Source organism: Chiloscyllium punctatum, chromosome 37 (genome assembly GCF_047496795.1).
Source record: "Chiloscyllium punctatum isolate Juve2018m chromosome 37, sChiPun1.3, whole genome shotgun sequence".
NCBI lineage: Eukaryota > Metazoa > Chordata > Chondrichthyes > Orectolobiformes > Hemiscylliidae > Chiloscyllium > Chiloscyllium punctatum.
In genome coordinates this window covers 42,292,962-42,317,064 of record NC_092775.1, presented here as the reverse complement: position 1 = coordinate 42,317,064, position 24,103 = coordinate 42,292,962, and the positions used below count along the sequence as shown (strand labels likewise).

The window sequence follows — 24,103 nt, the reverse complement described above, 5'->3', positions numbered from 1 at the left end:
TTCTTCAACATCTTGTCATGCAAATATATTAATTGGTACCTCCATCCTTCTCAGCATCTTAGTCCTCGAATTCTTTATTTCGATGAAACAAAAATGAAATCCTACTTTCAATTTTACAGTCATATAAATATTTGATCTGTAAAATAGTATTCTTCCAGTGGATTTTTGCACAAATTTAGAAAGTTAGTACACACATTAAAACTCATTGCCACATGAAAAGTAAGACTTTTCTCTACTACATTCCAATGTGTCTTTAATGTCAATGTCTTAACATTGGCACCTATTTCATCAATTCATTCTTATAGCTTTTCTCAAGACGATTACTAGCAGTATGCAAGCACTTTTGACTGATGATCCAGAAGCATCAACAAATAGACTGCTCAGATTTGTTTTGAACCTGTTCAGATGCTAGGAGATTCCAATGGAGAAGGAGCAATAAAGTTACTCTTCTCCACAAATATTTACTATTAATGCACCATTAAATATTTACTGTAATTAAAGAAAGTTTTACTGAAGATCAGGCAGATACGGTAACAATTAATTCTTCTTGATCGGATTTCAATGAAAAATAAAATGACAGTTTACCAATGCTGCTGCCAACTAATAAGCAAACGTTTTGCTGACCCACCAACATTCTATTTAAAGATTCTCTTCAACCAGTTACTTTTTTTAAAAAAATAGACTTGATCTTGATTTGGCGGAGACATGCAGACCAAAGGAAATTGTTCAATTTTCTGGTCAGAGCTAAATTTTATTGATGATGAATGTGGAGCAAACTCAAGGGACTGAATGGCTTACTCGCAATCCTATCAGGCTAATCTTAATAGCCCAAGTCTATTTCATCTCTACACTCTAATTTCAGAATTGTTTTTCTAGCCAAGTGTACAGATCACTGATTAATCCCTTTTTTGTTTACTTTCATGCAATTTGGATTCCATCCAGTAAGGTTAGACCACAAGACCACTGAGATTGTGACTAATCTGAAAATCCTCAAATCCATTTTCCTGTCTTTTCCCCACAACTTTTAATCACTTACAGAGTAAAAATTTCTCAGCTTTGAACACACTTCACGACCCATCAACTACAGCCGTCTATGGGATGGATTTCGCCAATTCATCATCATGCAAGGAAGAATATTCCTCAATTCCGTTCTAACTCGGCAACCTTTTCTTTTGAGATGATACCCTCTGGTCCTAGACTCTCCCGCAAAGGAAAACAACTTCTCTACATCAAGCCCCCTAGGAATGCAGAATTTTCAATAACGTCACCACTTATTCTTCTAAACTTCATTGAGTTCAGGCCCAAAATAGTCAACCTCTCCTTATAAAGCAATCCTTCTATACCAGGTGAACTTTCTCTGAACTGCTTCCAATGCCAATATAACATTCCTTAGATAGCAGATCCAAAACTGTTTGCAGTATTCCAGCCATTGTCAACTAGTGTCTTGCACAGATTTACCAAAACTTCCCTATTTATATACTCCATTTTGTATAATGTGCATTTATAAAGCACCAACACAGCAGAATATTCAAGGTCTGTGTAAAGATTTGTAGCTCGGGTATTATTTGTCACAGTTGTGGGCACGTTTGCCAAGCTGAAAAGTTGACTTGCAGATGTTTTGTCCCCTGTCTAGGTGACACCTTCAGTGCTTTGGAGCCTCCTGTGAAGTGCAGCTGTACTGCCTCTTATGGAATTTATTTGATTCAATTCCTGGTGCTTCTGGTTGCCGGTTCCAGTTGTTCATTGTTGTGGCCAGTATATTGTGTTCAGGTCAATGTGCTTGTTGATGGGAGTCAGTGGATGAGTGTCATACTTCTAAGCCAGGGAAACAGTCAGACAAAACGGTTTCAGGAAGACCAGGGTTATGATTATGGATGCACACAACAGACCACAGAGATACAGACAAGAAATTGTGCGCCAAAAATTGTTAATTTCAAAAACAACAAATCAGAAGTGGACCACGACAATCAAACAGGCTATCACCATAGGACAGAACAGAACTACATACAGAAAGAGAATATTATTACAAGACAAAACGACTAAGCTAACCAACAGAGAAGACAACACGACAGACACCTGGGTTAGAAACTTCTCTAAAGCTTACAGACACAAAAAAAAGGCCATACTAGCCAAGGACCTCAACTACAATCACAAGAATGCAAAAACAACAGGCTTCCTAGCTGCACTAGAATGTCCACTCAGAACTAATGGAGTAACTGAAGAGATACAGCAAACAGCCAGACAAACCAACAAAAAAAAAGACAAACGAATAACCTCAACACCAAAGAGAGAGAGAAGCCTAAAAAACACTCAAAAATGACAAGAACATAATCATAGTACCAGCGGATTAGGGCAGAATGACAGTTTAATGGACAAGATCGAGAAACATATTCAGACAAAGAAACTACTTGCAGATACTGACACCTACCTACACAGAGGGAGTGTGACCCCATGCCACAACTAACCAGTAGAATAAACAACACACTACGGAACCTTAAAAAAACCAGACTAATAGTCAGGATTGATCTACAAAGAATGAAACCAGAAATCATCAACACCGCAAGATTTTACGGATTATTCTAAGTACACAAATCAGACATACCAGTTAGACCCATCATGACACTCCCAGGGGCGTCATCGCATAAACTGGCAAAAGAAATCCAGCAAAAACTAAAACATCTTATTAATAGATCCAAACACTCTATACAATCATCACAGGAATTCCTCGACAACATTATGAACATAAACATCGACAAGGACAAAGCATTGGTTTCATTTGATGTAACGGCACTGTTTGCTTCAATTGGCAAAACTCTAGCCAGAGAGACAACAGCCAACCTCTTGGACAAGCAGAACAGACAACACGACAGGGAACCTAACAACAAGGACGGCACACACAAACTACTAAAGCTGTGCTTGACGACACTCTTCCCATTCAACATCCAAATATACAAACAGATCAATGGAACACCTATGGGCTCACTCATCTCTGGGCTCATAGGAGAGGTAGTGATGCAAAGATTGGAACAAACAGCCCTACCACAAATCCAACCCAAACTCTGGATCAGATATGTAGATGACAATTTTGTTATCGTTAAGAGATCCAAAATCAAGAATACACACCGGATTATCAACATCACAGTCGTAGGGATCAGATATACAAGAGAGAAGGAAACCAACAATCAACTTCATTCCTGGATGTAATGGTAGAAAGAATACAGAATGGTGAATGCACCACAAAATTGTACAGAAAAGCCACACACACTGACCAGGTTCTGAATTACAACAGCAACCACCCAAACACATACAAGAGAAGCTGCATTCGGACCCTGTTCAAAAGGGCTACAACAGACTGCAGCACTCCCAGCCAATGAAAGGAAGAAGAACACTTCAACAGAATATTCACCAAGAACGGATATCCCCGCAACTTCATCTACAGATACCTAACAGACAAACAATACAATGAGGACATGCCACGACCTAACTCACTAGCTACGCTACCTTACATTTAAAAAAACTCAGAATTTACAGCCAGACCTCTCCGACCATCGGGTTTATGACAACCTAGAAACCGACAGCCACACTCTGACAACTTTCACGGGCAAAAGACCCTTTACCTAATCATGTGCAGGACTAATGTAATTTAGGAGGTTTCATGCAAAGACTGCATGAAACACAATATAGGGCAAACAGGCAGACAACTAGCAATCCGCATCCATGAACACCAACTAGTCACTAAACGCCATGACCAGCTGTCCCTAGTATTCATACACAGATGACAAAGACCACAAATTTGACTGAGACAACACTATGATCATAGGACAAGCTAAACAGAGGACAGTCAGAGAATTTCTAGAAGCAGGACACTCAGCCATGGACTACAATGAACAACTGGAACCAGCAACCAGAAGCAGCAGAAACAGAACCAAATAGATTCCAGAAGAGAGAGTATAGCAGTGCTTTACAGGAGGCTCCAAAGCACTGAAGATGTCACCTAAACAGGAGACAAAATGTCTGCAAATCAATTTCCTGGCTCGGCAAACATACCCACAACCACAACAGCAGAATATTTACATCACTCAAGGGAGGGTTGCATTACTGGCTGGGCCAGCATTTATTACCCATCCCTGATTGTCCTCAAGAAGATATGGGTGAGCTGCTTTCATGAATGTTGCAGTTACTGGGTCTAGAAACATTGAAAATGATGTCAGAGAAGACATTTCAGGATTTTGCCAGAGAAACATATTTCCATTTCTTCAAGGTTGCTAAGTGAGAATGGCAACTGGCTCAGAGGGGAACTTGCAGGAAGTGGTGTCCCCATGTATCTCCTACTGTCATCTTTCTAGCTGGTAGTGGTCAATAATTTGGAAAATATTGTCTCAGAAGCATTGGTGAATTTCTGCAATGCATTTTCAGGACAGTACACATTGCTGCTACTGCAGCATCAGTGGAGGAGGGAGTGAATATTTGTGGATGTGGTGCCAGTCAAGAAGGCTGATTTGTCTGGGATGGTGTCATATCTCTTGAGGTGTTGTTGGAGCTGCACTCATCCAGACAATTGGGGAATTCCGTATTCCGTTACTCTCCTAACTTTTGCCTTGTAGATGGTGGACAGGTTTCGGTGAGTTATTTGATGCAGGATTCCCAGCCTTTTACTTGCTCTTTTCGCCAGAGAATACCTATGCCTCGTCCAATTCAATTTCTGGTCACTGGTGATGTTGATATTGGGACTTCAGTGATGGTGGTTCTACTGAATGTCGAGGACAATGGTTTAATTGTTAGACATTGTCATTTCTTTCCACTTGTTATTCACCACTCACCAGCCGAAACTATTTAGGTCTTACTGCATTTGGATACGGACTACTTCAATTGGTCACAAATGTTGTTGAACACTGTAGTCAAAAGTGAACATCTCCACTTCTGACCTTATGATGGAGGGAAGGTAAAGTGACGAATCAACTGATGATGATGTAGTATTGGACATTCTCCTGAGGAACCTCTGCAGTCATCTCCTGGAGCTGAAATGACTGACTTCCAACAATCATAACTGTCTTCCTTTGTTGTAGATATGATGCCATACAGTACAGAGTCCCTAATTCTTATTGTCCCTAATTCTTATTGGCTCAGTAAGTGTCACCTGATAGCACAGATCTTTTTATTCACTCACAGGATGAGGGCGTCGCTGGTTAGTCCAGCATTTATTGCTCATCCTCAATTGCCCAGAAGGCAGTTAAGAACTAACCACATTGCTGTGGGTCTGGATTCACGTGCAGGCCAGAGCAGGTAAGGATGGCAGATTTCCTTTCCTAACGGACATTAATGAACCAGATGGGTTTTTCCTGACAATCAACAATGGTTTCATGGTCATCATAAGACTCTAAAATCCAGATCGTTTTTATTGAATTCAAATTCTAATATCTGCCATGGTGGAATTTGAACCCAAGTCCTCAGAACATTAATTGAGTTTCTGGATTAATAGTCTAGCGATAATATCACTAAACCATCACCACCCTGTTGATGACCACCTTACGGACGTTCTCCCTCTTCTCCAGCTCCCACCCATCCCATCTAATGCTCTCCTCCAGCCCCAGCCTGTCCCTGTCTCATTTTCTTCCAGCTCCCACCCACCTAAAGTCTCTCTTTACATGCCTATGTCCTGTCAAAACTCTTTGATCACTGATTTCACTTGTTTCCATATCCATCATAACTCTTCATCCAGTCACATTCTTATTCCTCTCATGGATGCCACACCTGTCCTGACACAAAAGTTCACATTTTCAGGAGAGATGATGAAATGTGACAGCAGTAGGAAGGGTTAACACAACTTGATTTAGCACAGTCTTAAAAATCCACCCATTTCAGCAAATAATGAAATGAAATTAATTTGTTCATCCACATAGCTTCAAATCAAATGCAGTTTCCTTTTTATATGTGCTGCCCTGCCGGTTTTAAAAGTAGGTGTTTAGTAACCGTGCCCAATGCATTACAAATGATAAATAACCCAACTTTCTTCATAAACCTGCAGGTCAGAAATCATGAAGCATGCATCGAGATTAAATCCATTTACTTCATCCAATGTATTTATGTGTTCACATGGATATGATGAACTGTGTTCACTATGTATATATAACTTTTGTTAGTCTTTCTGGGCCATCCTGCTCCAGATTGAATGACAAGCTACCAAATGCTGCTCAGTAGGGTGCAATCCTAAACCTGGCTGAAATCCAATGTTGGCAGCAAGTGCTCCACAACAACCCCCCCCCCCCCCCCCCCCCGCCCCCCCCCCCCCCCCCCCCCCGCCCCCCCCCCCCCGCCCCCCCCCCCCCCCGCCCCCCCCCCCCCCCCCCCCCCCGCCCCCCCCCCCCCGCCCCCCCCCCCCCCCCCCCCCCCCGCCCCCCCCCCCCCCCCCCACAACAGAGAAAACCAGCCACAATGGAATTTTCCAACATCCCAACCCAATCACAACCTTTTAGCAGTGTCTCCTAGATTCTGTGGCAGTATCCAAGTCCTCGCTTTCCACTCATACTCACTTCTAGATACACGACCCCTTCCCCCCACAACGTCAAACTTGATCAGCTCAAGTTCACTGCTCCTCTAATGAAAACTTTCCTGTCTCCCACAGCCACTGCTCCTTCAATCAATGCTCTTTCCATTCTCGCAATGAGGATATGGGCCCAGGTACCACATTTTCCTGCTGAAGATAGGGTGAGAAGGATGAAACCAAAAAGTTTATCATGTTTACTATTATAAGAAACAGCATTTATGACTTTAAGGACTTTTGCAGTCTTTGGCCAGAAAATCTACTTGGAGGAATGTGTACATAGAATTGTATGAATGTAGACAAAGGTTTGGGAGGCAATGAACACTTCCAAGAATTTGAGAAAAGGGGGTTGGCGATGGGGTGAATAGTTTACATGCACGAAGTAGTTAAGCAACATCATAAAATTTATTTTTACCTATAGTTATGATGCCTATTATGGTCTGAATTATGGCTGTATATATACACACACACACGTCAAACTTTCAAATATGTTTTTTAAGCAATTGTTCATCAAATGCTACTTATAATTTATAAATAAATAGGACCTAGATTTTGACCCCACCAACACTCCTCTTTTTAACACCTGAATGTCAAGATTTCCCTACCTGTAAGTGGAAATAAAGATAACGATTTGTATCCAAAAGCTCTGGATGCAGACTATTGATTAGTGCAATTGCCTCTTGAATTTGTCCATTAAGTATCACCTCACGAATTTTAATACGTTCATCAAGGGTGTCCAAGTCAACACTGGGCTCAATCCCTGATTCCACTCTAAATTTTTCTGCTGCTTCCTTAAATCCTTCTGAAACAAATCATACATTAAATTATAATTGTATTAGCAGGTAAACCGTAAATTATCCTGGAAACGCCTCACAAAATATTTTATTATTCCTTAAAATTTCACATGAAGTGAAAAGTCAAACTTTCATAGTTTTCCATAACATTAAATTTAATCCACATCACACACAACACTTTGAAAGAATGCTTAACATGAATATAGTGTTTCCATACACATCCAATCACTGCATAACCATAAAATACAAAACAGGACATGTGCTCCTGACTACGTGATGGCTGACCTCATTTCCAAATCCCTCATTAGTGCATCAATAGTCTGTCCCATTTCTGCAATTTAAAACAAAACTATCAAAGCATTTCTGATAAGTTAAAGTTTAATTGAAGACCTAATAACCCCAAGATGATCTAGATTCATAGTAACATTAGGTTCTTTCCCATTCCATCTTAAATCCTTCATTACTTTTTCTTTCTTCTTGATGAATGTAACATTAAGTTTTAGAAACTCATCCTACCTACACTACTAACTGATGTTATGCCCACACTTTAAACAATGCAACAAAAAGTATTGTTGGCCAATCCAAGAAAGGTGCACAACTTCTAGTACATTTGAAATAACGGCAACATCCATTTGTGTGCCTGATCATTCTATCTCCTATAAAATGGACCATATTTTGGCTTAGGCCCAATGTTAACTGCAAAACAAAATATCAAAGATGCATAAACTGAAATGCAGTACATATTCTGAATGTTTAATCTTAGAATTCTGAATATGTTGCTATTATAAAATTAAGTTGAACTCACTGCAGATGACTTCGACTTGATTGCAACCTTTCTATCAAAACAAAATGTAGCATAACACAAGTAGCTTTTACCATTCAGGTTTGGCAACCTCTTTACAGAGTTAACTAACATTCCTGGTCACTGACCTTTCATAATAATTTCAAACTGATAAAGAGACACTTAGTTTAAATGTAACTAAACTTTTCTGACCATAGATGCTGCCAGATCTGCTGAACATTTCCAGCATCCACTGTACTTTACTGTTGTGGTACCTACAGTTTATGGGCAGATGCTAAGACAAATTGGCATAATTATGTCAAAAGTTTTCTCAATATCACATGTTTCTCCAACGTAATAGTTACAAATGTTTGCAGAATAGCAGTATTGCTATTTTGCAATACTCTGCAGGGCTGCAGCAAAAAAACTTAGTCACGAGTACTGCTTTAAATTGTTCAAACTTCTGATACCATCGATAAAGTCACAATAGAAAAACAAGAGCAATTACTGAATTACACCCTCAAGTATTTGATAAAAATTAGCATGGTTATGATATTTAAGTGCCCACTGACTTAACTATAAATTTTCAATGTACAAAAAATCTTAATTTGACTGACCAATAAAAAAAACTCGCATTATTTTGATTCAGCTAGCTCATATAATCAATTTGAAGTCCTATCATTTAGGGAATCATAAAAAGATACTGCATTGGAGACCTGTGCCTCTGAAAAACTGTTCAATTAGTTCCATTCTATCCCTACAGCCCTCTATTTTTCCCTTATTTATCCAATTTCCTTTTGAAAGTGAATACTGAATACACTTCCATCACTGCTTCAGGCAATGCATTCCAGTGCACAACGTGCATCATTTTAAAAAATTGTCTTGCCTCTAACTCTTTTGCCAAGTACCTTAACTCTGATCAGTTACAAAAAGCTTTTCTCAAAAACTAGCCAAAACCCTTTGAAGATTTTGAACATGACCATCAAATCTCCCTTTAAATCTATTCTGCTCCAAGGAGCTCAATCCCAGCTTCTCTGATTAACTCATAGATCTTAAGTCCCAAATCCCTGGTGTGGTCTGACAAGTTGCTTTCAGAACCTCTCATCTCAAAATCCTTCCTAATCTTTCTGGCGCTCAGAATTGAACACACCTCCACCTGTGGCCCAACAAGTAATTTATAAAGATGTAAGCATCTTTGCTTTTGTACTCTATTCCTCTATCCTCCATACCTTGAAGATATTATCTATTGGATGATAAAATATCATTTATAAATATACAATAGAAATGACCCTTAATATTGCATTGTATAAAATAGGCATTGACAGTTAAACATAGTTAGAAAATAAACACCTTTACACACAAAACATTAACCTGCCTGTTCACAAATTCTGACATATTACATTTTATCCATTTTCATTATTTGAAGCAGTTTATTTCAAGTTAGCTTTTACAAAATATAAACCTTTCCTTGACCCAATTTCTTGCAAGGTCTCAAAACTAGGAAAATTAATCCACTTCAGATGAAGATTCTTTTTTGGCAAAATAGATTTGTTCCTAAAATTCTGCCTGCAATACTGGGTTATTAGGGGCTCTTAGGGCTCTTATTATTATCTATATTATCTCTGTTATTTTTTGCGTCAGTCTTACCTGTAACTAGATAATTCATTATAAGACGATTCATGTCAGCTCTTTGGATGTGCAAGTTATTGAGTTTTTCCATCCATTCATCTTTAGTAATTTCATCTGGTTTTTCTGTGTAACTCATAGTGAAACAGCTGTAGGACCAAAGATAACACATGTAATTATGTCGCTGAGGATCAATTAAAATAAGACAAGGTAAACCTTAAAACTTCAGAATTAATTATCAAAAACAAGATGGAAAACAAAGCAAGAAAAATGACTTGCATTTATAGAGTGCCTTTCACAATCACAGGAAGGCATGTGCTTTACGGTTAATGAACTTAAGCATAGTCACCAATAACAATATAGGTGCAAGTCCTGCAGCAACCATAAGGATGGTGCACAGAAAGCAAATGGTCAACAAGAGGGTAAGATTCTTTTTAAGATCTATGCACACATGGCTGTTCTGCAAAGACCATACTATGTGAAAATACATCAGAAGTTACATTGGTAGTCATAGTTTTAATGCAGGAAATGTGACAGCCAATTTGAGGACAGTAATAATAGTGATATTGACAGCAAACAGAAAAGCTGCATTTTTGATGAAGGAGAAGAAATTCATTTCCACAAAACAGTAATGTGGGACTGAAGTTCACCAAAACTCGACTGAATGCCAAGTTCAGGAACTTTCATGAAGGACTTCTCTTGTGAGCTAGAGCTTCTTTCTCCAACACAATTCTCTCATGCTCACCTGATTATGCATACACTATGCCTCTATGGTACTCCATTCATGCAACCAGTGAGCAAAGATGGAAGTACATGCCACTATGCTGACATCATGGCACCATATTTAAAGTCAGCCATACCAGCAGTACAAAATAGGAGGAGTTGCTCTTCACAGTGCACATTGGAGGAGGGGAACTAAATACAAATGCTTCAGAGGGTGGTACGGGTGACATCTTATTTCTAACACAAACTCACTTTCACATATGTATTGTATCATACAGTGATTGTTGATAAGACACATAATGATGTAACAGCAACTACAAGCATCAGGTTAACTATCTTAACTAACTAAGATACCATCTTAGAACCCTGTCCTAAAGATTTCTACTCTTTCCGTAACACCACGTAGCATTATATTACCTTAGTGTTCAACACAGAGCATCACATACTTGAAAGCCTTCAAACGGTTGAAGATCTTCATTTTAATCGGACAATGGCAAAGGCGAAGGCAAAAAACTAAAAAAAAGCTATGTTCATTTCTGAGAATGATAGTAACAGTTCATCTTTCATGCAACCACAAACTTGCAGTCAATGATCACTGTGCCCAGTTCTATTAGAATTAGGTGTTAACTAAATCCTGTTTGGCTTGTTATGCCCAACACTGCACTCTATCATGTCAGTACTGCAAGATCCCACCAACCTGATCTGTCAGACGATAGTCTGCTGCATAAGTGGTGGAAGAATAAACTGAACTACAGCTACGCTCGGCCTCAATGAAGGAGGCTGTGTAAAGGAGTCATGTGCCATGGCTTCAGAAGGCAACCCTCATCATATAGTAACTACCCTTGTAAGAAATTCAGTCCTTGAAACAAAGCAAGAGCAAGTTCTCGAGGATACAGGCATCACGGCCGGTCTCAGAGTACGTTGCACAGACTTCTCAGATCACAGAACTATTATGGTACAGAAGGAGGCCATTTCGTCCATTATGCCTACACCTGCTCTATTAACTAGTATAATTTCATGAAAAAAAAATCCCATGCAAGGACTGCACAAAACACCACATCGGACAAACAGGAAGACAGTTGACGATCCGTATACACGAACACCAACTAGCCACGAAACGACACAACCAGCTATCCTTAGTAGCCACACACACAGACGACAAGCAACATGAATTCGACTGGGACAACACTACCATTATAGGGCAAGCCAAACAGAGAACAGCCAGGGAATTCCTAGAGGCATGGCATTCATCCACAGACTCTATCAACAAACACATCGACCTGGACCCAATATACCGGCCACTACAGCGGACAGCTCGAACTGACAGCCGGAAGCGGCAGAGACAGGCCACTATAAATGCCGGAGGAAACAGCACAGAAGCGCTTCACAGGAGGCTCCCAAGCACTGAGGATGTCACCTAGACAGGGGACGAAACGTTTGCAAGACAAATTCCCAGCTCGGCGAACAGAACCACAACAACGAGCACCCGAGCTACAAATCTTCTCCCAATCTTTGAAGACTATGAGATTCCACATAGGGTATCAGTAAGTTTTTAAAGCAGCCAATACCTTGAACGTTTAGTACAACTGTCACTTTAATGGCCACACAGCGCAGGTCACAGATCCCACACATAGTTCTGTGACAGTGTTCCAGGATCTCCTTAGTCTGAAGCAATGCACCTGGCTCATCTGAAGCAAGCAGCACAGAATGATAAGACTGCTTACTGACTGAGCTGCAGCAGTGACCTCATCATGGAAAAATGATACAAAGCGGTGATCGACCATGAATTGCACTGCTAACAGGATGACCAACCATCCTTTCAGGCAACAGATGCACATCAGTAGTTGGCATACTTTGTCCTGGGACATCCTCTGTCCGTGGCAATATTCATTGCCCATCTGGACAAAATAGCAGATATATCCGGAGCTCCTGCACCTTCTCTGCATCCTGAGAGGACTTTCAGCTGTGACTTCATAATGAGAGGCTGTTTGGCAACCACTGGAGGTTCTTGCTGCTACAGGAATCGCTGGCACAATTGCTCCTCCATTTATCTGCATCTTCATAACACTGCTGCCATAAAAATGATGACTTCTGCTGTGACTAGATTCATTGGACACGGTTCCAATAAACCTATGATCACAAAAGATCAGGTTCTTGGCAATGTCAGCAGTCATGACCACACTTTAGTGCTTTAGCATAGTCCTCAGAGTGGGACATGGAGGACTCGAACAATAAGGGCAATAGAATGACTCTGCATGGATCTTTGATATAGGGGACCTGCTTCTAATATGTGCAAAGCAGCCCGGAATATAATAACATGTTGGTGAATACTTACAGTTCAAAGGGAGACAGATGTTGTACAGGTCAGGTAGACTTGCCTTAGCAAATAACTACATTACATCCAAGGATGTGCAGGCTAGATGGGTTAGCCATGGTAGCTATGGAGTTACAGGGACAGGGTTGGAAGCTGGGTCTGGGTGGGAAGCTTTCCGAAGGATTGGTATAATTCAATGAGTCACACTGCCCTTTTCCACACTGTACAATGTTTTGATTCTTAAATCAGCTTCATGCCCCATTTATACAATTTCCCCTTGAAGGGCCTTATGTCGCCCATAAGTGGAGCACATGTGCTGGTACAGAAGAATAACTGTCTACTCTGTCCATTCCAGATGTGGTTGCATCTAGTCATAGAGATGTACAGCAAGGAACAGACTCTTCAGTTCAACATGTACACGCTAACCAGATATCTTAAATTAATCCAGTCCTATTTGCCAGCACTTGGCCCATATTCCTTTAAACCCTTCCTAATCAAACACCCATGCAGAGGCCTGTTAAATGTTGTAATCGTACCAGCCTCCACCACCTCCTCTGGCAGCTCATTTCATACATGCACCATCAATTCTTGATCTTGCAAGGAATTAAGGGCTACGGAGAGAGTACAGATAAGTGGAGCTGAAATGCCCACCAGCCAAGATTAAATGGTAGAGTGGACTCAATGGGCCAAATGGCCTTACTTCCACTCCTATGTCTTATGGTCTTATCCTCTGCGTGAAGAAGTTGCTCCTTAGGTCCCTTTTAAATCTTTTCCCTCTCACCCTAAACTCATGCCCTCTAGTACTGGACTCCCCTCCCCCCACCCCCAACCCAGGGAAAAGACCTTGTCTATTTACCCTATCCATGCCCCTCATGATTTTATAAACCTCTATAAAAAGGTCGCTCCTCAGCGTCCAACACCCCAGGGAAAATAGCCCCAGCATATTCAGCCTCTCGCTATAACTCAAAACTCTCAAATCCTGGCAACATCCTTGTAAATCTTTTCTGAACCCTTTCAATCTTCACCACATCCTTCTGCTAGGAGGGAGACCAGAATTGCACACAATATTCCAAACGTGGTCTAACCAATGTCCTGTACAGCCACAGCATGACCTCCTATGGTTAATGTTCTAGCCAATAAAGGAAGGCGTACTAAATGCCTTCTTCACTCTCCACTTTCAAGGAACTATGAATCTGTAGATTAGATAAGATTAGATTCCCTCCAGTATGGAAACAGTTCCTTCAGCCCAAGAAGTCCTCACCGACCCTCCAAAGAGTAACCCACCCAGACCCAATCCCCTACCCTATATTTACCCCTGACTAATGCACCTAACACTATGGATAATTTGTCATTGCCAATTCACCTGACCTACATATCTTTGGATTGTGGGAGGAAACCGAAGCAAACCCACGCAGACACAGGGAGAATGTGCAAGCTCCACACAGACAGTCACCTGAGGCTGGAATTGAACCCGGGTCCCTGGCACTTTGAGGCAGCAGTGCCAACCACTGAGTCACTGTGCGGCCCTCCAAGGTCTCTTTGTTCAGCAACACTCCCCAGGACCCTACCATTAAGTGTATAAGTCCTGCCTGATTGGTCTTACCAAAATGCAACATCTCACATTTATCTAAATTAAACTCCATTTGCCACTTCTTGGCACAGCGGCCCATCTGATCAAGATCCCAGTGTACCCAAAGGTAACCTTCATCACTATCCACTGCACCTCCAATTTTGGTGCCATCTGCAAATTTACTGACTATACCTCTAATGTTCACATTCAAATCATTTATATAAGTGACGAAAAGCACTGAGCCTAGTGGCACGTCACTGGTCACAGGTCTCCAGTCTGAAAAGCAACCCTCCACCACCACCCTCTCTATCTTCTACCTTCGAGCCAGATCTGTATCCAAGTGGCACCATCTCCTGGAGTTCCATACATAGGCTGCCTTGCTGATCTTTGAGGGGTCCTAGTCCCTCGCTAGTTACACTTTTGTCCTCAATGTACTTATAAAATCCCTTTGGAGTGAAATACAAGTGTTCCCTGTATTCCATGTGATCTAACTTGCTAACCAGTCTATCATGAGGAACCTTGTTGAACACCTTACTGAAGTCCACATAGATCACATCCACTGCTCTGCCCTTATCAATCCTCTTGGTTACTTTTTCAAAAAACTCAATCAAGTTTGTGAGACATGACTTCACATGCACAAAACCAAAATGACTATCCCTAATCAGTCCTTGCCTATCCAAATACATGTAACTCCTGTCCCTCAGGAATCCCTCCAACAACTTGTCCACCACTGATGTCAGGCTCACCGGTCTATAGTTCCCTGGCTTTTCTTTAGCACCGATCTTAAAAGGTTGCACCATGTTAGTCAACCTCCAGTCTTCCGACACCTCACCTGTGACAACTGATGATGTAAATATTCCATCAAGGGACCCAGCAATCACCCAACAATCACTGTGCCTAGCTTCCCACAGAGTTCTAGGGTACACCTAATCAAGCCCTGGGGATTTATCCACTTCTATGCATTTTAAGACATTCAGCACCTCCTCTGTAATATGGGCATTTTTCAAGATGCGGTTATTCATTTCCCCACATTCTTTCATCTTCTATATCCTTCTCCACAGTAAACACAGATGCAAAATACTTGTTTAGAATCTCCCCCGTCTCTTGCAATTCCACACATAGGCTGCCTTGCTGATCTTTGAGGGGTCCTAGTCTCTCCCTAGTTACACTTTTGTCCTCAATGTATTTATAAAATCCCTTTGAAATGCCCTTAACCTATTTACCAAAGCTATCTCATGTTCCCTTTTTGCCCTCCTGTTTTCCCTCTTAGGTATACTTCTACTGCCTTTATACTCTAAGGATTCACTCGATCTCTGCTGTCTATACCTGACATATGCTTCCTTCTTTTTCTTAACCAAAATCACAATTTCTTTAGTCATTCAGCATTCCTACCAGCCTTTCCTTTCACCCGAAGAGGAACATACTGTCTCTTAACTCTCATTATCTCATTTTTGAAGGCTTCTCATTTTCCAGCCATCCCTTTATCTGAGAACATCCACCCCGATCAATTTTTGAAAGTTCTTACCTACTTTCTCCATTGCAATTTCCATTGCACATTTACAATTCACAAGAAGGAGGAGGGCAATTCAGGATTTGCTTGTCAATGCAGGTTGCATGCTCAGCCTGGTAATCAAGCAGTCTCACCAGACTTCAATGTTCCCTTGTTAATTTCACTTAGGCTTTCATCTCCCAATATTACCCCTTGAATTTCAGTCTTGCATCTTAGCCATGTCAACCAACATGCTGCACTGTCCCGCTGAAGCCAGGGTGGTTGTGACAGTTGATGAACAACCCACTCCCTCAGTAACTGATGCACTATTGTCTTACATCCCTTGTCTCAATTTAACAATCACTGCACCTCCAGCCCTCTGAAGAGCAACCCACACAGACCCATTCCCTTACATTTACCCCTAACTAATGCATCCAACACTACAGGCAGAGTTATTGAATGGCAATGTATTATGGCGTCTTCTAAGACTGTTTCATTACGACGTTTCGGGCAAAAGTCCTTCATCAGGAACTCTGATGAAGCCCCAATCAAGGGCTTTTGCCCGAAACGTCAATTTTCCTGCTCCTCGGGTGCTGCCTGACCTGCTGTGCTTTTCCAGCACCACTCTAATCTAGACTCTGGTTTCCAGCATCTGCAGTCTTCACTTTTGCCTATGCCTTGCAGGCAGATAATTTTGATGTATGAGTTATATTTAGGCATAATCTGAAAATCCAGTTTATTGATGAGTTTTCATTTTGTAGTCAGCTAGTTGTTTGTTACATCTGCACTTACTTTCTATTGGTAAGGGTACAGGTGCTTCCAGTTATTAGATCAAAAAAAAATTACCTTGACAGGGAATCTGACTTTTGAGTCACTCTAGTCAACTAAATTGAATAATCTATACCGTAAAATTTAAACTAAAATAGTCCATTTCACTTCAAATTATTTATAGAAAGTAGAAGTGAAAGCAAAAATGGGGTGGATAAAGAATATGGTAGAGAGAGCAAAAAAAAAGGAAATGTCAGTATTTTCTGCTCAACTTTATTGTCACATTGCAATCGGAAATTGTGCTTCACTTCTAACTCTTTATTACCTTGTTGCATGCACATAAAAACATTCACCAGTTGACATCAGCCAATATCATGAGTAGCTCACTCGTATCTAAAACTTTAATCAAAGGGTTAAAGTCATACAAATCTGAGAAAAGATGCTGCAATGAGAAGGTTTTTGGAAGGTCACAACAGTTGCCCAAGTTATTTTTATCAAATCCATTTACGTCTTGTATCTGTTTGTTTTATTTCACTACCTTTCAATGTTTCGACTTCAAGAAATAATTACTTTAAATATTGGACACTGTCCTTCTGAGTTTATACCAGTATTGCTGAAATATTGGAATTCCTTTGTATAAAGATTAGGCAACATACATTTTTCTCAGTCTTGAAAAAGCACATCTAGACGGAACCATGAGCAATTTTAATTACTGTTCAAATTTAATAGATTTTAACCAGTGCAACCAAGCAACAATTACAATTTTGGACTGCATAAGTTTTGTAAGTTTGAAATAAACTATAAACCAGCCATTACAGATTTAAATAGATATCCTCTGACTTTTAAACAAGCTCACTTTCATATTTCTTATTTTCTAAAATGGTCCAATGAAACGTCTTCCAAGCTACACTCAAAGATATTTAATGAAGGGCAGAGTATGCTGTTAAGTCTTTTATGGTTCAGTGATGGCGCCCCTGACCTCTGGGCCAAAAGATGCAGGTTCAAGACCACTCACCCGAGATATGTTGCAACATATCTGAGTTCTTGTGGTACAGTGGTAGTAACCTTACCCCTAGGCCAGGAATCCCAAGTTCAGGACCCCACTGCTACAGAGGTGTCTCAAACTAATATCTACGCCTGTCAATATTTTCAAGTGTACTCCTACTCTAAGTTTTATCTCTTAGTATTTATCTCTTTTGAACTTAACTGGAATTCATCACCATTTATAGATCCATCTGGAGGATTGTATCTCCTTCAATTCTACCTAGTTAGACCATTGCTCATTACTGTGTGCAGTTCTGGTCACCATACTATAGGAAGAATGAGACTGCCATAGCGAGGGTGCAGAACAGCTTCACCAGGATGATGCCTAGGCAAGAGCAGTTCAGCTATGCAGAGTCTAGGCAGAGTGGGATTATTTTCCTTAGAGCAGAGAGGGTTAAGGGCTGGATCTGACTGAGGTGTACAAAGTTCTCAGGAGTACAAATCAGGATAAATGTTTACCTTTAGTAGAGGGGTTAATAACCAGGGGTATGGTTTTATTGTAATGTTAAAAGATTAAATGGGAATTTCTCTCTGAACATTAATGTAATATACTGCAAAGCTGAACATTCTGGAAGTGGGTGGGGATGACATTCACGCAAGAGTAGGAATTACTCACATCCCAATTACAGTCATTTGCTACTATTCCCCTACTATCAACAAATTAAACTATCAATCTCTTTCGACCTCATTCTACCACTGTACCTGGGGTAACATGTGACTGGGGGTTGTCTTGAATTGCATGTGACTATGGGGGATTGGCCAGAGTATCTGTCAGTATAGCTAAATGACTTGTATAAAAGGAGATGTGTTTTCGTTGTTCAGGGCCTCACTTTGACTTAACTTTGCATGCCTGCGAAGAGGGTCAAAAAGGGGGTCACCTAGCTTGTACAAGCTTTATTAAACTTTAACCGTTTGCAGAAGTTGGTGTGTGCGAGTTGCATCTCGTGTGAAACTTAAGGAAAAGAACCTAACATTATAGTAAGGGGTAGAAAGTTTAAGTGGATTTGAGCAAATTGCTCCCCCCCTCCTCCAGGAGGATGGTAGAAGCAGGAGCCCTCAAGATACTTAAGAGCAATTTAGATGAGCATTTAAAACACCACTGCGTAGAGGGTTGTGGGCAAACTGCTGGAAAATAGAATTAGAACAGATGAATGTTCTATTACAGGAAGTAATACAGTGCTGGACTGAGGCAGCAGAAGAACTTCTGCAGGACTGCTTGGAATCAGTGGACTGTGCTACATTTGGGAATTCAGCAGCCAACCTAAATAAGTATACCACTACTGTTACAGACTTCATTAGCAAGTGTGTAGAAGACTGCCTGCCAAAGAAGTTAACCTGAAATGTTCCCCAACTGGGAACCTTGGATGAACCGGCAGATTGACTGCCCACAGAAGTCCAGGTGTGAAACGTTCAAGTCACACGAGCCTGACCCTTACAGGAAATTCATGTATGACCACCATAAGGCTATTAGAGACACTAAAATACCAGACGAAGCTAGAGATCCAAACTTACCACATGGACACCCATCATTTGTGGCAAGGCTTACACAATATATCAAGCTACATAATGAAGCAGAATGGAATAATGGACAGAAATACTCTTTGATGCTCTCAAAGCATTCTATGCTTATTTGGAACAATTGGTTAGTGAGACCACATTAGTTGCCCAGTCAAATGCACCTGTCTCCTTGAGAATGTATTTCGGGTATGAGCAGAGAAAGAGTTAAGTTTAATGAAACAAGAGGTTCGGCTGAACATGACCCAGATCAGTTAAAAGCTTGCAGTTAACAATGGGGTGCTGGAGACATGGGTAATGGGTTAACAAGGTGGAAAAGCATTCAATATGTAGAGCCATTTAACAAATCGGAAGGATTTAGTATGTAGGGTCAGTTTAACAAGGTGAAAGTATTCATTACATGAAGCCAGTCAAGGTTAAGAGCATTCAATGTGTAACACCAGATGACTTAATGTTTGCTATTGACACTCGATTGTAACGGTCACCCAATCAATATGCTCCTCCCTGTAAAATTATTATATAATTCATTTGTTCATGTTGTTCAAGAGAGAAGACAGAAAACTCATGTCCCTGCGCACATGGACGATCGTTCTCTCTCCCTCCAGGCCTGGAATAAAGATGAAGGAAGTAAAACTATACTATGTCTCTGATTATTTTGTTTCGACTGAGGGGGAGAAATGGGATGACAATATAGAGGAACCTCGATTATCCGAACGAGCTGGGCAGGCACTATTGTGTCCAGATAATTGATGATTCGGTTAATTGATTCAATGCCTCTCCTCTGGGGCTTGGAGTTTTCTGAAGCTTCCTTTTTCCTCACTCCCTCTCTGTGTCTCACTGTCTGTGTGATAGGTTATCACTCTGACCTTTATCCTCAAACACAGTGGGGCGGCACGGTGGCACAGTGGTTAGCACTGCTGCCTCACAGCGCTGGAGACCCGGGTTCAATTCCCGCCTCAGGCGACTGACTGTGTGGAGTTTGCACGTTCTCCCCGTGTCTGCGTGGGTTTCCTCCGGGTGCTCCGGTTTCCTCCCACAGTCCAAAGATGTGCAGGTCAGGTGAATTGGCCATGCTAAATTGCCCGTAGTGTTAGGTAAGGGGCAGATGTAGATGTAGGGGTATGGGTGGGTTTCGCTTCGGCGGGGCGGTGTGGACTTGTTGGGCCGAAGGGTCTGTTTCCACACTGTAAGTAATCTAATCTAATCTAATCAATGGGTTTTGTGGGCTATGTAATGGGGCAGATTTTGTTTTTACATTAAAATTGTACAACATTATGTCCTTTTTAAAACTATCAAACATGTAACCTTAAAACCAATTGATTCAATGCCTTGAGCCCCTGATTTGTTTGAAATTCTACAATATCTGTTTTAAAAAAAAGTTGGGTCAGTGGTCATGCTTTAGATAGATGAGAGTATTGTATTAAAATATCTTTGCTGTATTTTAATGCAGATTACTCACAAAAAGAGTGCACTTTGAGTTTGATGTTTTGTTAAGATTTGAGAGAATATTAAAACTTGAGGCTGAGCTGTTTCAATTCTGTTAATTATTGTTAAGACTTCATTGGCCCTCTTCTTATTGCAAATTCAAAGAATGTTGATCTCTACCAAAGTTGCCACTGTAATTCAGACTGTTTTATTTGGGAAGTTTCATTTGGAGAACAAAATTTTAAAATATTCAGCATTTGTTTCCCTTGAACATTTGATATATAAATCTGAACTGAAACTGCCTCTTCAATAGCTAAAGCACAGGAAACATTTTGTTGTTTTCTTGCCATTTCAGACTTTTGAAATACTTTTCCTGACAGCTTTCACATTATCCAAGTATCAACTTGTCAAAGGAAAATAATTTTTGAATAACCTGAATGAGGTACCCGAGAGTTTGATTTTAGGACCACTGATTGTTGTTTATAATTGACTGAATTGTTTAGGCAGTAAAATTTAAAAGCTTACAGATTGTATAAAACTTAATAATGTCACAGTGAACAGAGTAATAGACTTGAAGAATTCAAAGAATGTTGAAATAGGCAGACGCAATTTAGTGCGGTTAAATATGTGACTGTCTTCATACTGATAACCGCCTTGGCAAGGAAGGAACTTGAGAGGAAATGCAAAGATACTTTCATCAGCTAACATAGTCTCTCGAATTTCTCCATTCACATGTAAAGGATGTCTTAGGACTACTGCCCACCCCTTCACAGCCTGATCCAATGGATTCAATCAGCTCCCCAATCATGAGCACAAAAAGTGAAGAAACTAACAACAACAACAACAACAAAGAGAAGGTCGGTGTGCTTTTTGTCAGTGGCCTTCTTATGAACATTAAACCACGTTCACTGATCAAGCGGTCATCACATCATAACGGCCAGTTGGCTTTCTTATATTTAATTGCAGAGCATGCTGCATTCACTTAGCCTGTTGCTATACCTGCAGATGCAATGCATACTCAGATGCACTGGTATCCTCCATTTGAAGCATCTCCAAAAGTCTAGTCAGCTTGGTTAAGTATTTAACAGCCCTTATCCAATTCAGATTTCTCAAAGGAGTGGTGCACAAGGACAGCCTGAGTTTTGTTTTCAGGTTGGACTTTACTGAAGGAGATTTTGGAGAACTGGCTTGTTTCCACTTGACTTGGAGGCGATGGAGTGCTCCCTAAGGACTGTGGATTTAAGAACTTTACTTGTGATTTTTTTCCCCACATGGGAGGATTCTTCAAACTCTCTTTCCTGTAACAGACTAGTTATTTTTGTTAGGCAAAAGTGAGGACTTCAGATGCTGAGTTTAGAGCAGAGTGCTGCTGGAAAAGCACAGCAGGTCAGGCAGCATCCGAGGAGCAGGAAAATCGACGTTTTGGGCAAAAGCCCTTCATCAGGAACCCTGATGAAGCCCTGATGAAGGGCTTTTGCCCGACACGTCGATTTTCCTGCTCCTTGGATGCTGCCTGACCTGCTGTGCTTTTCCAGCACCACTCTAATACAAACACCACCACAGTTAGGCAGTAGTGTGGGGGTTTTATTTTTTAAAAAGTGAAAAAAAGAAAAGAAAGAAAAAAGAAATAAAAAGAAAAAAATAGAAACTGTTGTTCAAGAGAGAAGATTGAGAACTCATGTCCCAGCATACGTGGGCGATTATTCTCTCTCCCTCCAAGATGAAGGAGGCAAAACTGTGTCTCTAAGTGCTTTGCTTCGACTGAGGGGGGGAAACAGGACACCATTCTTAGTCTTCACTGCAGACGTCAGATCGACCTTTTTGACAGTGAACTCACAGAAAATAACTGGCCCAGGTGCAGTCTCTGGCCCTGCACTCAGATCCTACACGTGTCAGCTGGCAGAGTATTCACTGACATCCTCAACCTCTCCTTACTATGATCTGAAGTCCCTACCTGCTTCAACAAGATCATCATCCTGATGCCAAAGAAAACTCACACAGCATGCCTCAGTGACTATCGCTCGGCGCCTCTGACCTCCATAATTATGAAGTGCTTCAAGAAGTGTAATGGAAAAATTAACATTTATTGCGAAATCTGTAAATGAATACCTTGCAAAGCCTTGCAGACAGACAGAAAAGCAAAGTCAGGGAAAAATGTAAAGTTAAACCAGACTCTCAGTAGTCTCACAAGGACAGTAAACTATCATATCAACAGTCAAGGAATGAGAAAAAACAATTCCATATGTGGAAAGGAGCTTGAATGTTCCAAGCTCTTGGTCTTAAGTGTGATAAGGATAAGCAAAGTTTAGTATAAACGGAATATGTGAAGGTTATTCAGGCACCCCTTACATGAGGCGTTTTGCCTAATGTATTGAGTTGACCCTGCAGACTCCAAAATAAACTTTCTTTGCTCTTGCTAGCATTTGAGTCCAGTTGATTTAATTTCCACGACAGTAAACTCGGGGGCTTGCCCAGGATCCCATGACTGGGGAAGGTTCTGAAGATTCCCAGGAGGTGTTGGCGCCAGCGCTTTGAAGGACTTTCACTTCATCTCGAGTGCTGAATTGGCCCCTTTGCATGAGAGGACTGGAAATCTGTGGATCACCCCAGCGCCAGGGTCTGAACCAAATGGGGTCGGGGTAAGAGTCATAGCTTACGTAATCCTACAGAGACTCGTTTTAATAGAATAAATAAATCAGGAAGAGTCTAGTGAACTCTCACGCGGTATTCAAGTAAAACTCAAGGGAAGAGATTGCTGTCTCTAGAGTGCTTAAGAGACAGCAAGTTTAAGGAGTGGTTTTAGAATTGGAGCCACCAATGGCTGAGTTGGAATCGCCAAAGACGTACCGGGTACATGGTTTCTTGGTTTATGAAAATCAAGGCATTGAGACAGATGCCTCCAGTGTGAGAGGGGACCTCCGGAGGTAAAAGCAAAGTCAAAGTCAAAGGGTAACAGTACAGAGAGAGAGCGCTGAACACTTTTCCAGTAACGGTGAAAATAGGCTCCAACAAGAGCAAACAAAAAGAGGGTTCACACAGGACTTAGCATGTATCGTATTGTATTTTTGGATGGCCATTCCAAGTAATTACAGCCCAGAGTCTGTAAAACAGTTAGAATTGTGGATCAAGGAATGTGGTTTTCCTGAGGGAGGAAGTTTTAGTAAAAGGCAGTTGGAAATACAGAGGTCACGGTTGGAGGAGAGACAGAGAGGAGAAACGGAAGGGAAAGATAGAATCTGTGAATTGGAGTGCTTATAACATGTGGAAAGCTGAGGCTGATATCAGGGAAAGGAAACCTCAAATAAAAGATAGATCAAGTACACATACAAACACCAGCGCACATGCCAACACGCGCGGAAAACAAACTAATGAAGCTGTACAGTGTCTTAAGTCTGTTTCAGATCCTGACCTTGATGACTGCCCTCCGAGACCTACAGTCCCCCTATGAAGGTTCCAAGTCAGCGGCCGCCACCTCCGAGTTTGCTGGGATCACCGGTAGCACTTCGTACTCAC

At 41.1% G+C, this 24,103-nt stretch overlaps 1 protein-coding gene across 2 annotated transcripts in view; it reads right to left on the bottom strand.

Moving 5' to 3' along the window:
- The window catches only part of LOC140463047 (glucose-induced degradation protein 8 homolog), a 39,025-nt gene that overhangs the window by 8,149 nt on the left and 6,773 nt on the right, over positions 1 to 24,103 (bottom strand). The window contains exons 2-3 of one of the 2 annotated variants that reach the window (XM_072556679.1): positions 9,764 to 9,891; positions 7,147 to 7,340 (exon numbers count right to left, since the gene is read on the bottom strand). In XM_072556679.1, coding sequence (XP_072412780.1) covers positions 7,147 to 7,340; positions 9,764 to 9,881 — 312 coding nt within the window. In that variant the 5' untranslated portion in view covers positions 9,882 to 9,891. Of the gene's footprint in view, positions 1 to 7,146; positions 7,344 to 9,763; positions 9,892 to 24,103 lie in introns of both variants that reach the window. The other variant, XM_072556678.1, reaches the window with a different exon arrangement.